At 36.2% G+C, this 14356-nt stretch overlaps 1 protein-coding gene across 1 annotated transcript; it reads right to left on the minus strand.

Moving 5' to 3' along the window:
* Nucleotides 1–1693: 1693 nt before the first annotated feature.
* FUCA2 (alpha-L-fucosidase 2) lies at nucleotides 1694–13914 on the minus strand. The gene is made up of 7 exons (XM_070733654.1): nucleotides 13528–13914; nucleotides 11164–11351; nucleotides 9034–9373; nucleotides 8025–8235; nucleotides 5539–5729; nucleotides 4213–4321; nucleotides 1694–2716 (listed from the first exon to the last, which is right to left on the minus strand). Exons 1-7 carry the CDS (start codon nucleotides 13764–13766, stop codon nucleotides 2576–2578), a joined length of 1419 nt encoding a protein of 472 aa, XP_070589755.1. The 5' UTR covers nucleotides 13767–13914; the 3' UTR covers nucleotides 1694–2575.
* Between the last annotated feature and the right edge of the window lie 442 nt (nucleotides 13915–14356).

Raw genomic sequence — 14356 nt, forward strand, 5'->3', positions numbered from 1 at the left:
CCCTATTGAAATGCCAGGGGTTTTTTTTTTTGGGGGGGGGGGGGGGGGATCAGAGCAAGATAAATCAGAATTTTTTTCAACTGTCATCAAAATATAAGCTGTACAATTCCATTAAAATACTGAAATCTTTTGGACAAAAAAGCCCCCATACAATAACATGGTTGCATAAGTGTGCACACCTTTAAATTAATAGTTTGTTGAAGCACCATGGCTTTTGTTGTAAGAGGCAACTGAGTAAATGTCAAAAACTCCTACTAGAACAGTTGAAAATGGGCTTGATCAAACACTTTAATTATTACTACTATTTAACCACAATTTGAATATGGTCAGTTAATTCTGAACAGAGCCAAATCCCTACTTAATAGAAGAGTGCAACCATGTTATTATAAGGTATTTATCCCCCCATTTTTACTATTTTTCTTATAAAGAAAAATAATAATTATTCAAAGTTTGTAACCTTCCAACAATTGATCTGGTATCATCTCATTTATTACTGTTTTCTTTATTTTTCCCTTTAATCAAAATTTAATTCAAACTATAATGTTTGTTTGTTTATTCATTAATCAATCAATCAATCAATCAATCTGTATGCTCCAATCTAATATAGAATTATTAACTTATTAAAAAACCTTTTAGTAAGATAATTATGCTGATTAATTATACACACTTATATTTGTGTTTATAAACAACTTCGTGTGTATAAACTTAAGTTTTATATTTTGACACAAATATAAAAAATAATTCTAATTTTAAGAAAATATGTCATGTATAATGACCTTTAAAAATAATTATACAGCACTTATAACATTCCAATTTCAGTAATTGTCTAAATACTTTTCAATATTAAATAAATTTTATAAATTATGCAAATCTTACATAAAAACAAATCTTATACAGAAAATTTGTGATTATTCAATTTTTATAGCCTTCCAACTATTTACCTACTATAGTTTAATTTATAATTAAATTAATTATAATTATAATTAATTATTAATTTAATTCCCTTATTTTTTCCTTTTAAAATTTAATTTAATTCCCTTTTTATTTTTTCCTTTTCATCAAAATTTAATTCAAGCCAAACCTTTTAACGAAATATTTATGCTAATTATACTTATAGAACTAATTGTATTGATACAATTAAATGTAAAATAATTCTTAAAAATTTTTCCTTTCTATTACCTTCTTCTTTTCATCCATTCTCTTTTGATCTCTCAAAAATGCCACTTTTTATAGATTTTCTCCTTCCAACCCCTTCTCTTTAACTTTTTTTTATACCAATGACTTTTCCCTCAAATTCCTTCTTTTAAATCTATCATTTGTGTAAATCTAATTGTAGTCTCTTTTCCCTATTACCTCCCTTTTTTTAATTACTTCTTTTTATACCAATGGTCCCCTCCTACTTTTTCCTTATCACTTTAAATCCCAATGTAATCTTTAATCTGTTTTTTATTCTCAGTCCCTTTTTCATCTGTGTAATCTTCTTGTTCTTGTTCTTCCTTTTCCTTTTCCACCATTGTAAAGTGTTCTTTATGATCCCGCTTCATTTCTGTTTTCTTTCCACCTTTAACTTCAAAAAGGTAAGTTTTAATGTCTTCATGAATGTATTTTAACATCCCCGTCAATTCTTCATAGACACAACACCTGGTCTTTTTACAGGGTTGTGTTTAACATGGCTTCCTATAACCACACAATATTTATTTTTGTTTGTTTGTTTATTATGAAATTTATTTGCTGCTCATCTCATATCCCACAACTTTGCAACATAAAATCATAAAATCATTTTTTTATTGCTGTACACCGCCCTGAGTCCATTTGAAGAAGGGCGGCTTATAAATCTAAGTCATTAAATTAAATTACATTTTTTTAAAAAAACATTAAAATCATTTATAAAATAGTACAAGAGATAAAATCATTAACAGAAGATGGCAAAGGAGCAAGCTGGATGCATGGGGAGAGGTGGGATTAGGTTTTAGTCAAATCCAGTGTGAAATGTCCTCTTTAGGTCCACAAGCCATCTGACAGAGCCAGGTCTTAAGGTTCTAAATCAGAAAGGTAAATCAGGAGGGTGGGAGCCAATCTCGCCTCTGTGGTAAGATGTGGTAAGAATACAGGAAATAGTATAAGGGCAGACTAGACAGACCATGAGGTCTTTTTCTGCCATCAATCTTCTATGTTTCTATGTTCAGAGGACAGGAGCCATGGCATAGAAAGCTCTTCTAGATCCCACCAGCCAGAATTCCTTGATTGTCACCCATCCCATGCAGGCTTTAAATGTGTATACAGAATACTAGATCACCTTTATCCCATCAAAATTATGATCTAAGTGCCAGTGGAGAAATTTTATAACCTTTTTGGAATCCTCTGAGGTAGTCAAAACTGCGATAAAAGCATATTGTTAAGAGAAAGATTAAAACCCCAATTTTAAATCAATTCTGAAACTCCCTTTTGTGGGAACATCTTTCACTGAATTCGGTATTCTGTTTCACAAAGTAATATTGTATTAAGAGCTATATTTAACATTATAAACTTCAGAATTTCGGTTATGTCCATAATTCAGTAGAGAAAGATTCTGTCACTACTGTACATTATTAAGCTGTAGAGTCCAGGCCCACTGATAGGGATATTTATTGAATGGTAACAGAGGTGCAGCTACCATCATTCCTTTTTCTCCCATAGAAATCCAAGGCAAAAATTCTTCATATCCTAATAGTTTCACCTGAAATTTTAAAAAGGCTATTATAAATGGGAGGAAAGTAGAAAGAAAGCTTTTCAAATGAAAAAATGGATTCATATCCAGTAAGAAGAAATAATTAGCTGCTTTCATGGATTGCACAAAATCATGGCTTGTTTTGAAGCACAATTTAAATTAGAAATTCGTTAATTGGCGTTTCAATCCTGTAGATTGCAAATCTGTTCATATTCATAGTTCATAGTCAAAGGGAGTTCATCACAAAGCAGATAGCTAAATGTCTCTGTAGATTCTCAGTCATCCAGATGATGGTTATCCCAAATGTACTTTCTTTCAAAAGGCAACTGGACTTTCTTGCTTTGCTTGAAGACATTTCCCTTCATATCTAAGAAGCTTTTTCAGTTCTGACTGAATGGTGGATAATTGCAGACTACAGGACTTACCACGAGGACACAGATAAACCTCCAAGTGGCTTCAACAACTTTCAGAAAGAACTAACGACCACGACTGCAAGGAATATAAACCCTTCCATTCTCCACCATTCAGTCAGAACTGAAGAAGCTTCTTGATGAGAAGCAAAACATCTTCAAGCAAAACAAAGTCCAGATGCCTTTTGAAAGAAAGCACTTTGGGGGCAACTATGACCAGGATGACTGAGAATCTCTACAGACATTAAACCACAAAAACAAACTGGGAACTAAAATTATGGATTGTTATCTATATAGCATGCTCAGCCACAATAGTAGTAGTAGACTAATGGCTATCTTGATTTGATAGTCTAAAACTGTTTTTTCATCCACCTTCCACTAAGTTTAAAAAAAAAACAACACTAAACCCCATTATCTAAATTTAGCGGTGTTCTGCACATTTGCTTGGTGGTGACTTAAGCTTCATGCACAGAGACTGCTAAATTACACACCCAAATAAAGTTCTAGGATGCCTGTGTCCTTTGAACTTCTTCCACTGAAATAAAATTTGTTTGGGCTACAAGAGTATCAGGCATTTTTTGGTTTAAACGTACTTGAAAAAAGTCATTCTATCATGTGATCTTACTATTGCTACCTGTGCTATTATGGTCTTTGTATCAGCGCTATGAAACCATTTATGGCTAGGCTATTTGGTTCCTGAAACTTATTACACATTCTAGTTTCCCATTTCAATTCCTGAAAGGAAATTTGAAGGTGGAGTAGGACATGGTGATAGACATGAGCAGTTGCATCAATTATCAGACATTTCTGATTTAATGAAAAATCAGTTAGTTGTGGTACTTAGATAGCCCAGTCTGATATACCGGTAGCATGTTCTGTATGCTAGTGCTAACTATTTCTCCAAAGTTCCACCTAAGCAGCAGTAAAAACAATCTTAAAATTCCATCATCACAAAATTTCCCCAAAGGTGGACATTAATAACCCCTATTCATTGGAAGAGTAAGTGGATCTATATGAAGAATCTATAATTTGCAAGGATGCTGCCTATTGACATTTTCTGATGTCTTCAGCTATACTGTAATCAAAATCGCTTACCGTTGTTTTCCCAAGAATAGCTTTAGGTTCACCCATCATCAGAGTTCCGGAAGTTGGCCACTTAAGGAAAATGGCATACAAAATGTTTTCTTTTGGTTTGAATGTGTACCTGATGGGGATAGTTTATTCTATTACATATCTTCAATCTTTCAGAATAAAAGTCTTTCTAAGCATTCTGAGAAGTAACAGTAATAAAACTATAATAGATATTTTAAACTTTAGGTCACTTTCCAGGAACTAAGTATGATACTTATTTTTTTCTGGAAAAAGGAAAATCTAGGGGCAAAAAGGAGCCCCCCTGCTTGTTATTCCAAATGGGGACAGCTGATGTGTGACGAGAGAATAAAGTGAGGATTGAGTTTTGTGATAATCATTTCCAGCAACAAATTATCAATACTTGGTCATTAAATGTTCTAAAATTACATTTTTGCAAAGCAAAAAATGTTATTTAATAGCTTGCAGTTTTTAGAAATCCTAATAACACTGAGACTGAAATATATGTACTGAAGTCTTAATAAGTAGCAGATAAGAGGTGATGGGAGCCAGGGCATTTTCTGGAACATATTACAGCAATCTAGGTTGTAATCTTACTTCAGGAAGGAAGCACATCTTGAAATCACCTCTTGAAGCAAACAGCAGTCTCAGGAAGTGATTAATTTGTATCAGAATAGTGTCCCTCCTACATATATTTAGCCCTTATAGCTACTTCTTTCAAACTTTGTATCTACTTCTTTCAAAACATATTAGAGATCAAATAATACACAAGTATGTACTAGCAATTGATGTCTGTAGCCAATAATCTATCAATTCATGTATAATCAATCCCACTGGAAACATCTAAACGTGTAAGTCTCTCATTTTTACCATTAAATCTAACACTGAAAGAAATAAGAAATGCATGTTTCCTTTTAAGTGCGTTAATTTTAAATGCAGCTTTATCTAATAATTACTGCCCTGCATTCTTATTTCTGATATAATTTTTTAAAAATACGTTATCTACAAGTTGATGTTTTCAGAGCACTTTCAACTGAAGAAATTTTGAGCAGCAAGTTTATCTATGTTCAAAGACAAACCAAATGTGAATAATAGGAAATTGTAAGTGCTCATCTTCAGCTCAGCATCTATTTTGGTTGCCTCCCTCTTCTACAGCCATCTAAATATAAAAATTCAGGCACAAATTGACCATAATTTTAACAACGTAATCCTTCTTGTACGATTGCAAGGTAAGGCCCAGATTACTCCCAAGTAAATCTTGTTCAGTTTAAACATGTTTAAGACAGGTTAGTTTCTTTAATATTATCCAGATACCTGATTTCATGAACTCACCAGATTCCTGGTGTTACACTATCATTTTGGGCTCGCCAAGGTTTAGTGCTGAAAATAGCTTCACCATTCAATGCCAACCAAGTTCCCATTTGCTTCAGACGCTCTTCAAATACAATAGGAATGCGTCCATCATGGGTGGGCCCAATATTCACCAAAAGATTTCCTCCACATGCTACTGTCTCTACAAGTTGCTGAAACAATTTAGGAAAATTATCAATACAGGATTCTAAAATTCAAAACATCTGTTTTGTGTTTTTCCGGTCTAAATTGGTATTTCTCTTGTAATACTGTGAGTGCACTGCTGTCAGTTGAAGCAAAGTACAACAATTCAAGTGGAATTGCCAATTCTACGAATCACTACAAACATCTTATTCATGAGCTCATCAACATGTTGCTCTGTACTTTACATTGTCCTTTTGCCCTATGTTTGGCATTGGCCAGCTCTGTTCATCTACCTAATAGGTCAGGTTTCTCTTACCTCCTAGTGTTTTTGCTCATTTGACTGAAGAACAGCTCTATTTTCTAGAGCAGGGGTGTCAAATTTATGTTGTCACGGCTTCATCATGTGACATATCACGATTTTTTCCCCTTCGCTAAACCAGTTTGGGCGTGGCCAGCGTGTGAGACATCTGGCCTGCAGGACGCAAGTTTGACAGCCCTGTTCTAGAGGGATACACATATAGCAGACTACTTACAGATTACAACTGCAAAGTTCCCATCCCTATATCTGTTTAAAATCCACTGAATTCATAAAATAGTATACTGGTAAAAACTTATTATTTTAAGCATTTGTACAGTTTCTTTCCAAGCCTGAAATTACAAAATAACCAATCAGGATTATGAGGAGCTTCTTCTAGCACTACCAAAATGCTGAAAGAAATAACCTCCAGACTTCTGTTGAGATAACTTTGTTTCTTAGTGGAATTGGCCTGAGTGAACATAAAACGAATTTCTAGTAAAGCATCTTAAACCATAAAACTTTATACAAATAGAAATGATACAGGCTTCATCACACATTGATCTAAGCCAATGCTTACTTGATTTTATTTTATGAACCAAGAGATTGTAATTTTTGTGCCATATGGTTCAGTGCAGTGTTTGAACATATAAATCTAAGCCACGACATATTTAAAAGATCAGGTTTTGAATGGATCTGGATGCTCTTTGGGAATTGGCTTGCAAAAACTGACAGTATATTCTTGTTTTTCTCTGAATTTGAGAAAATCAATCACATAATATTCTGGCTTAAATTTTGTAATGTGATAGCAATAAGAGAATGATTCAAAATTAGATTGCACAGTACCTACATCCTGTATTTGCAAAGTTTCTCATACAAATGAAAGAAGCAAGCCAAAATAGAAAGAGTAAAATATGGAGTGAAATTGGGAGGGAAAGATGAGAAGGCAGTGAAAAGATGGGAAATATTCCCATTTAAATACTTTTTGCAACCTCTAGGATAATAAACGGTAGAGTTTAATTATTTATAAATTAGTTTAAAATCAATGTCAATTCTTATTGACCACATAAACAGATTTTATTCAGGATAATCTATCCTCTAGCTACTCCTTCTGGTCTTCCAATGGTGAAACCATTGTTGTATATCAATCCATCCACCTTAATGCTAGTCATCCTGCTGTCCCAACAACATAGACTTCTTGAAAGGTCTAGATCTTGGATTACTCTATCAACCCGAGGCTAGTGGTTTGTGCCTCAAGTGGGAACTTTGGGTTCATTTTTTGGATGATCCATCTGTTTGTTCTCTTCGTTAACCACAGAATTTTTAAGTCTTTTACAACAAAATTCAAAAATATCAATACTCCTTCTAGCCTACTTCTTTAAATTACAATTTTCACCTCCATTAGTATACCTTCATTTTTTACAGAAAAAAACACTGCGTGCATTAAGTCTGATAACTGTAAATATAAATATATTCTAATATATTTTCCAAGGTCTTTATTGCTACTCTACCAAATGCAAATCTGTGATTTAATTTTTGCTGGTTCTGGAATTGTGTTCTAAAAGGCAGAAGCTATCAATTCTCTTCACTGTCCATTCTAAGGCTAGTCCTATACCTGTTGTCTTTTAATTTTAGTGCCATTTTTTCACTGTACTTTTGATTTTTATTATTAGAGTTTGCAAGTCTTTTGTGTTTTCATCTATCAAAATAGTATCATCAGCTTGGGGCAGATTAGTGATACATCTTCCACCAATTATAAAACCATGTTCACTTTCTTCCAATCGATCTATCCTTGTCTCACTCCTTTGCCAACCTAGAGCCAGTCTACTTCACTGTATTCCGTCCATACTATTGCTTCCTGACCTATGTATAGAATATGCATGAGGACAATAAGGTGTTCTGTTAATTAGTTATTCTAACTAAATATATAATTTGTTACAATTTTTTTTAAATAAGCAATTGTTTTTTGGATAAAAATAAGAACTAGTAGTCTCCATACAATTACACATATCAGTTTGAATTGCCTTACCTGTATGAGCTCTTCAATAGTCAGATAATCACTTAATTGTGCTTCCCTTCGGTACCCCCAAGACTTTTTGTCAATTGTCATGCAGTCCTCCCACTTATGAGACAAAAGATGTTTAGGGCTATATCGATCTGCACAAGTGTAGAAACCTCCGTGTTTGCATATTGTACCGGCTCCCCAGCGATCATTTGTTACAACTGTTTTCTGAACAGGGCTGAAAAATTAAAACACATTGTTGGTATGTGGTGTCAACTCAAATCTACAGGCTCCTGAATATAATAAATAAACTTTAGAGGAAAGGCAGGATATAAACTTACTTCAACTGAACTAAAAGAATAGATCCATTATTTCCAAATGTCAGATAAGTTTGTCTATCTGTCTGTCTATCGTATAAGTAATATTTAGGTTACAAAGATGATCGCAGGCAGAATTTTCAGTACTAAGGAATGCAGTGGTAAAGCACAACCGTGTCACTTAGTAATGGGAATTCTGGCATTCCTGGTTGCCATTATTATTCGTTTGTTTGTTTATATTCCTATGTCTACGGAAAGGGGCGGCATACAAAATTAATTAATAATAATAATAATAATAATAATAATAATAATAATAATAATAATAATATGTCACCCTTCTCCATAGACTTCGGGCGGCTTACAAAAAATAGGAACAAAATACAAGATACAACAAGAAATACCCAAACATAAAACTAGTGCTAAAACCTCAAATTTATGTAAAACCAGACATTCATATTCATTCAATCACAATCCTAATCTGAGGGCCACACAGGTCTTAATGCAAGGACCTCACGTGATTTCAATTCCCTACTGGCTCCCCCATTACCTCTGTGGGAAGAGGCAGGAATAAAGAAACTACAATCATGTTATGACAGCCAGAATTCCAAATATCAATCATAAATGCTATTCATTCAGTGCCACTAACTTTGAATAGTCAAACAATTTCCTTCTAAATATTTAGGCAAAATGCACTACTTCAATAAAAAAATAACACATACCTCTCATTATACAGCCATGCTAGGAAGGCAGTGCTGTTCCAGTAAGTATCTGGAGCATTCCCATCGCCATCTGACCACAGAATCTCTGGCTGATATTTCGTCACAATCTCATAAAGCTCTGGAAGAGTTTTGACATTTGGAAACTGTTGTTTCTTGAATTTGCTAGAAACATCATCACGGAAGAGAGGGTTGAACCATTCAAACAATGAGTGATATAGCCCGAAACGTAAGCTTGTCCGATTTCTAATGGATGTAGCTAACTCTCCCACAAGGTCCCGTTTTGGTCCCACATCCACACTGTTCCAAGCCCAGGAATATTTGGATCCCCACAGAGTAAAACCTGGTCAAAGAAAGTAAATGGTTAGGAATGAAATACTTTCAATGTGTACAGTATAGAGTCTGGAAACCTTTGTTTCACACTCTTTTTTTGGCCATTGTTATCTCCTGACGATGATCATCCATCATGTTCGAAGAGGACCTTGACGTCTAACAGGTTGTGGGCTGTCCACGATGTGTACACAGCTGGCTGGTAAGGCCTATGTGGACATGAAATGTTCTGCCACATGTTAGCACATGTTTTTTGCCATTGTTCTCTCCTGATATGAGATTAATGAGACTGCATTGAATAAGGCATTTTGCAACAAAACGATCTAAATTTGGATACTGATACAAGTTATCATTAGATGATACACTTGTTCTATACTATTTTTACACTCTCTGCATGTCTTAGAAGAAAATATAAGATATAAGTGACATATTAATACATCATACTAAGCCACGCAACGTTTATTTTTGGCCCAGAATGACATATCACTCCATCCTTTACATATTATCACTTAAACCAAGCCATTCTTACTTTTTCTGTAAAAGGATATAAAGATATCCCTAAATTGAACTGGAATCCTTTTTGGCTGGGTTTGCCGTTGCTTTCTTCCATGATATTCTTTCATTTGTGAGATTTTACAGTAATTCTGTACCAGAGCCATCTCAACTTGGCTTATAATATATGGCTAGCTACTTCCGCTGCCTGGCTTTTTCCATCATCATCATCTTCATCCTGGTTTAGCATAACATTACTTTCAGTCATCTTGAGCCTCAGTGGCGCAGTGGTTAGAGTGCAGTACTTCAAGCTACTTCTGCTGATCACCCGCTACTAGTAGTTTGGCGGATCCAATCTCAGTAGGCTCAAGGTTGACTCCGCCTTCCATCCTTCCAAGGTCGTAAAATGAGGAGCCAGATTGTTGGGGGCGATAGGCTTACTCTCTGTAAACCACTTACACAGGGCTGTAAAGCACTGTGAAGCGGTATATAAATTTAAATGCTATTGCTATCTTTTTCTTTTTCTTTAGAACTAGTTGATTACCTGTCGTTGCCCGGGTTCATTGATCCCAATTTTGTATTAGACAGGAAAAGGAATGAATTATATCTTTAATATCAAATCAAAGCAATTTTATTTACAGGATTTTAAAAGTATAAGGACCTTATTCAAATCCCAACTATGGATCCTCTTTGACAGCTAGGGGATTTAGAAGCTCCACCCCCACCCCGCCTCTGCCACCACCCATTTTGCCATTTCCTCAAGTTGGCCCTGGGACTGGAATATAAATCCCTGAACTGGCCCATGGTGTGCCTCCTGAAATAGATTGGGCCTCCACTCTGGCCTCCATACCTCTTTCAGCATGGTTGGGGTGGTCCTGTACTTCAGTGTTTCCCAACCTTGGCAACTTGAAGATATCTGGACTTCAACTCCCAGAATTCCCCAGTCAGCATTTGAAGTCCAAATATCTTCAAGTTGCCAAGGTTGGGAAACACTGGTGTACTTAACATGATGAATATATATGTTTTTGATGAATTTGAAAGTTAAGGGGGACTAGGATAAATCTATTTCAGCCTCATTTTGGCCTCATCAGCTAGCCATAACCTCACTGGGACTTGAACCTGCAACCTTTGCCTTCTAAGGCAGAGAATTAACGTCTAGGCTACAGTATCCAAACCCTTCAGCTCTGTACCACACACACACACACACACACACACACATATATATAATGAGAATATCTTACTCAAGCCTTTCATCTGGTAAAACAACTAAACCGAACCAATTGAGATGCAAAAGAACTATGGTCACTTTACCTTCATGATGTTTTGAAGTCAAGACAACATATTTGGCCCCGGAAGCATTCAGAATATCTGCCCAGTGGTTGGCATCAAACAACTCAGCTGTAAACATAGGGCCGAAATCTTCATAAGTGAATCCAGGATGGTAGTTTTTATTCATAAAAGTAACATAAGGTTCTTTCTTTTCTCCTTGCCAATACCACCTGCAATGACAGGACTAACACCTCTTTACAATGACAGGACTAATAAAGATAGACTGGAGCAAATTCTTACACATCTCTTGAACGTTCTACTATATGAGCACATTTTGTACAAGTGCAGAACCAGTATTTTGAAATATTTTTTTCTGATAAACTCAAGATGTGTTCTCTAAATAAATAAAATTCAAAGATTGATAGGCCACAGAATTCTGGAAACATAGCTTTTGATGCTAAATATAAAAATCTACAGTTTGAGGTAAGCAGAGCATAATCTGGTTCAATTTGCTAACTTTCCAAAGAACACTGGGGAAAGATGCTGGGAAACATGGAAAGAAATAAGATGACTGGTAGCAAATTGGATGGGCTGAGTTATAGCGGTGATAAATATAACTTTGGAAGACATGAAACACCATGTTAAGGATAGATTATGACAGGGGGAAATTATCTATTTGGTTACTAGGCGACAATACTGTGCTGATGGCACATAATCAATCTATCCATGCCTGAGGGAAAAACCAAGGTCTTTGCAACCTCCCAAAAGGTCAGTAGGCTCAGGCTAGCCACTCTCAGGAGAAAACTGTTTCACAGGAAAGGTATTGCAACAAAGACCAGTCTCCTGGGTCCTATAATTGAAACCATTGGAGATGGATGGCCATGCAGGATTTTAAAGGAGGTAACCAGCATCTTCAATTGCATCTTGTACAAAAATGGTGTCATATAACGATGCATTGCAAACTGTGTGCCATTGCATTCTGGATCAGAATATTGTTCACACTCCATGTAGACACAATCTGCTATGACAGTATAATTCCTCTAGGAAAATAAAGTACAGAAGAAATGGACATGACTAGTGATTTAAACTATGTATTTGAGAGCAAAATGACAGGACAATTAACAGCAGGGTATATATTAATATATTTATATATTAGATTCGCCAGGAATCTCTGAAACTTACATGGGAAGAAACCCGAATATGCCAACACCTTCATACCTGTACCCCTGAAAATCTACAAAAACAATTATATTAATATATACCCTGCTGTTAATTGTCCTGTCATTTTACTCTCAAATACATAGTTTAAATCACCAGGGGTTTTTATTATTATTATTATTATTATTATTATTATTATTATTATTATTATGTCAATACAACACAGCAAACAAGATCATTATGCTGGATTTCGTATTTCATCACCAGTCGCCCGAGCACCTAGGACTTTCGTATTTCATCACCAGTCTTCCCAAGCACCTAGGACTGCGTGATGTAGCGGCGAATTATGTTTGCCGATCCCAGTAAAGCGGCCTTTTGCAATTGACAGATGGAGATTTTGTCAATTCTGATGGTTTGCAAATATTATTATTATTATTATTATCATCATCATCATCATCTGTGATTGGACTTTGGAATTTGTCTTTGGTGCATATGCTCTTACTGTACATAAAAGAAAATATACATTTGTCAAGAATCCAGAGGTACAACACTTGATTGTCATAGGGATCAAATAAGCAATCAGAAAACAATATTAATAAAAATCTTAAGGATACAAGCAACAAGTCGACGTCATAGTCATAAGCAGGAGGAGATGAGTGATAGGGATGAGAAAAAATCTACCAGTAATAGTACAGACTTAGTAAATAAAAATAGAAATAAAAACGGAAGCTGCGCAACCTGAACTAAGAATGAGAGACTTCTCCAAAGCCCCCAAAATAATGTCACATTAGCTGAGAACGTTAGCTGGAAAAAAAGGTAAAAGGGTGAATATTCAAGATTTTTTTAAACGGGGATAGACAATACAACGCCTATGGGTGCCTCTCTCATGATTCGCAAACCTCCAGGTAGCCTGTAGATTCGCAAACCTCCACGTAGCCTGTAGATTCGCAAACCTCCAGGTAGCCTGTAGAGTGCTTCCGGTCAGGATTAGAAGGGGGCAAGTCCACTGATGTGAGCCGGATTCTCACATGACCCCGGGAAGGGAGGAATTGCAATGACATTCAGAGCAACTCATATCCATTTTATTTATGCCCGTCTGCACAGCAGAGAGGAATCCTAGTGCCAGTAATCCTAGGGATACTCCCACTGCTAGTTGCGAGTATCCCTAGGAAATGAAGCGAGTAAATAAAAGAGGGGAAGGAAAGGTCAGAGAAAAACGCGTGGCAGCGCTGGCAGAGGGAACCTCACCAAAACCACTCGCTGCCGAAGCTTGGCACGGAAAAAACACCCCAGTGGATGAAAATCCCAAACTTGGCTTCATCGAACCAGGGCGGGAGCGGCCGGGAATCCAGAGAAGCCCAGCTGGGGTCGTAGCGGCCACCCTGGCCGCCCGAGGGGAGCAGGAGGAAGAGGAGAAGCGGAGGTAACAGCAGCAAGAAGCGAGGGAATTCCCGCCGGAGAAGGGAGAAACCATCCGCCTCAGCCATGGGAACCCGAACGTTTCGCGCTTGGCTTCTTTGCCGCTTCCCGAGTCACGTGATGACGAGGCGCCTGACCGCCGGACCCTTCCGCCCACGAAGCTTGAGTTCTGTTTTTCCACGGAACCGGGTTTCATATTTCATATATTGGGTGGTCATGTAATTGCACACGGGTTTGTTTATTTATTTTGTCAATTACATAATGAAGGTTAATGAGATTAACCATGGGGTAGGAGGCGTGCAAAAGTGTACCTTTGTGCCTACCGTTCCTGTCCTAATGTCTTTTTTATCTTTTCTATCTACTTTATACTTACGTTAAACATGCTGCAACACAATACTATATTTGTATGACGAATATTTTATTTTATTTATTTATTTATTTATTTATTTATTAGATTTGTATGCCGCCCCTCTCCGAAGACTCGGAGCGGCTCACAACAGGAATATAAAATACAAATCCAATTATTAAAACAAAACAGTTAAAAAAAAACCCCTTGATTAAAAACACTGATACAACCGGAACAAACCATACTTAAAACAAAGCAGCCGAGGGGAATCAATTTTCCCATGCCTGGCGACAAAGGTAGGTTTTTAGAAAT

The sequence above is a fragment of the Erythrolamprus reginae genome, chromosome 1 (genome assembly GCF_031021105.1).
Source record: "Erythrolamprus reginae isolate rEryReg1 chromosome 1, rEryReg1.hap1, whole genome shotgun sequence".
Classification (NCBI taxonomy): Eukaryota; Metazoa; Chordata; class Lepidosauria; order Squamata; family Dipsadidae; genus Erythrolamprus; species Erythrolamprus reginae.

What these genes read in the sequence shown, in the direction of transcription:
- FUCA2 (XM_070733654.1), bottom strand. Translation starts at nt 13,766, where the DNA reads ATGGCTGAGGCGGATGGTTTCTCCCTTCTCCGGCGGGAATTCCCTCGC. An exon ending in GACTTCAAAACATCATGAAG is followed by an intron (nt 9,374 to 11,163) that starts GTAAAGTGACCA and finishes TTCTTTGACCAG; the next exon opens with GTTTTACTCTGTGGGGATCC. An exon ending in CTATTGAAGAGCTCATACAG is followed by an intron (nt 5,730 to 8,024) that starts GTAAGGCAATTC and finishes AAATTGTTTCAG; the next exon opens with CAACTTGTAGAGACAGTAGC.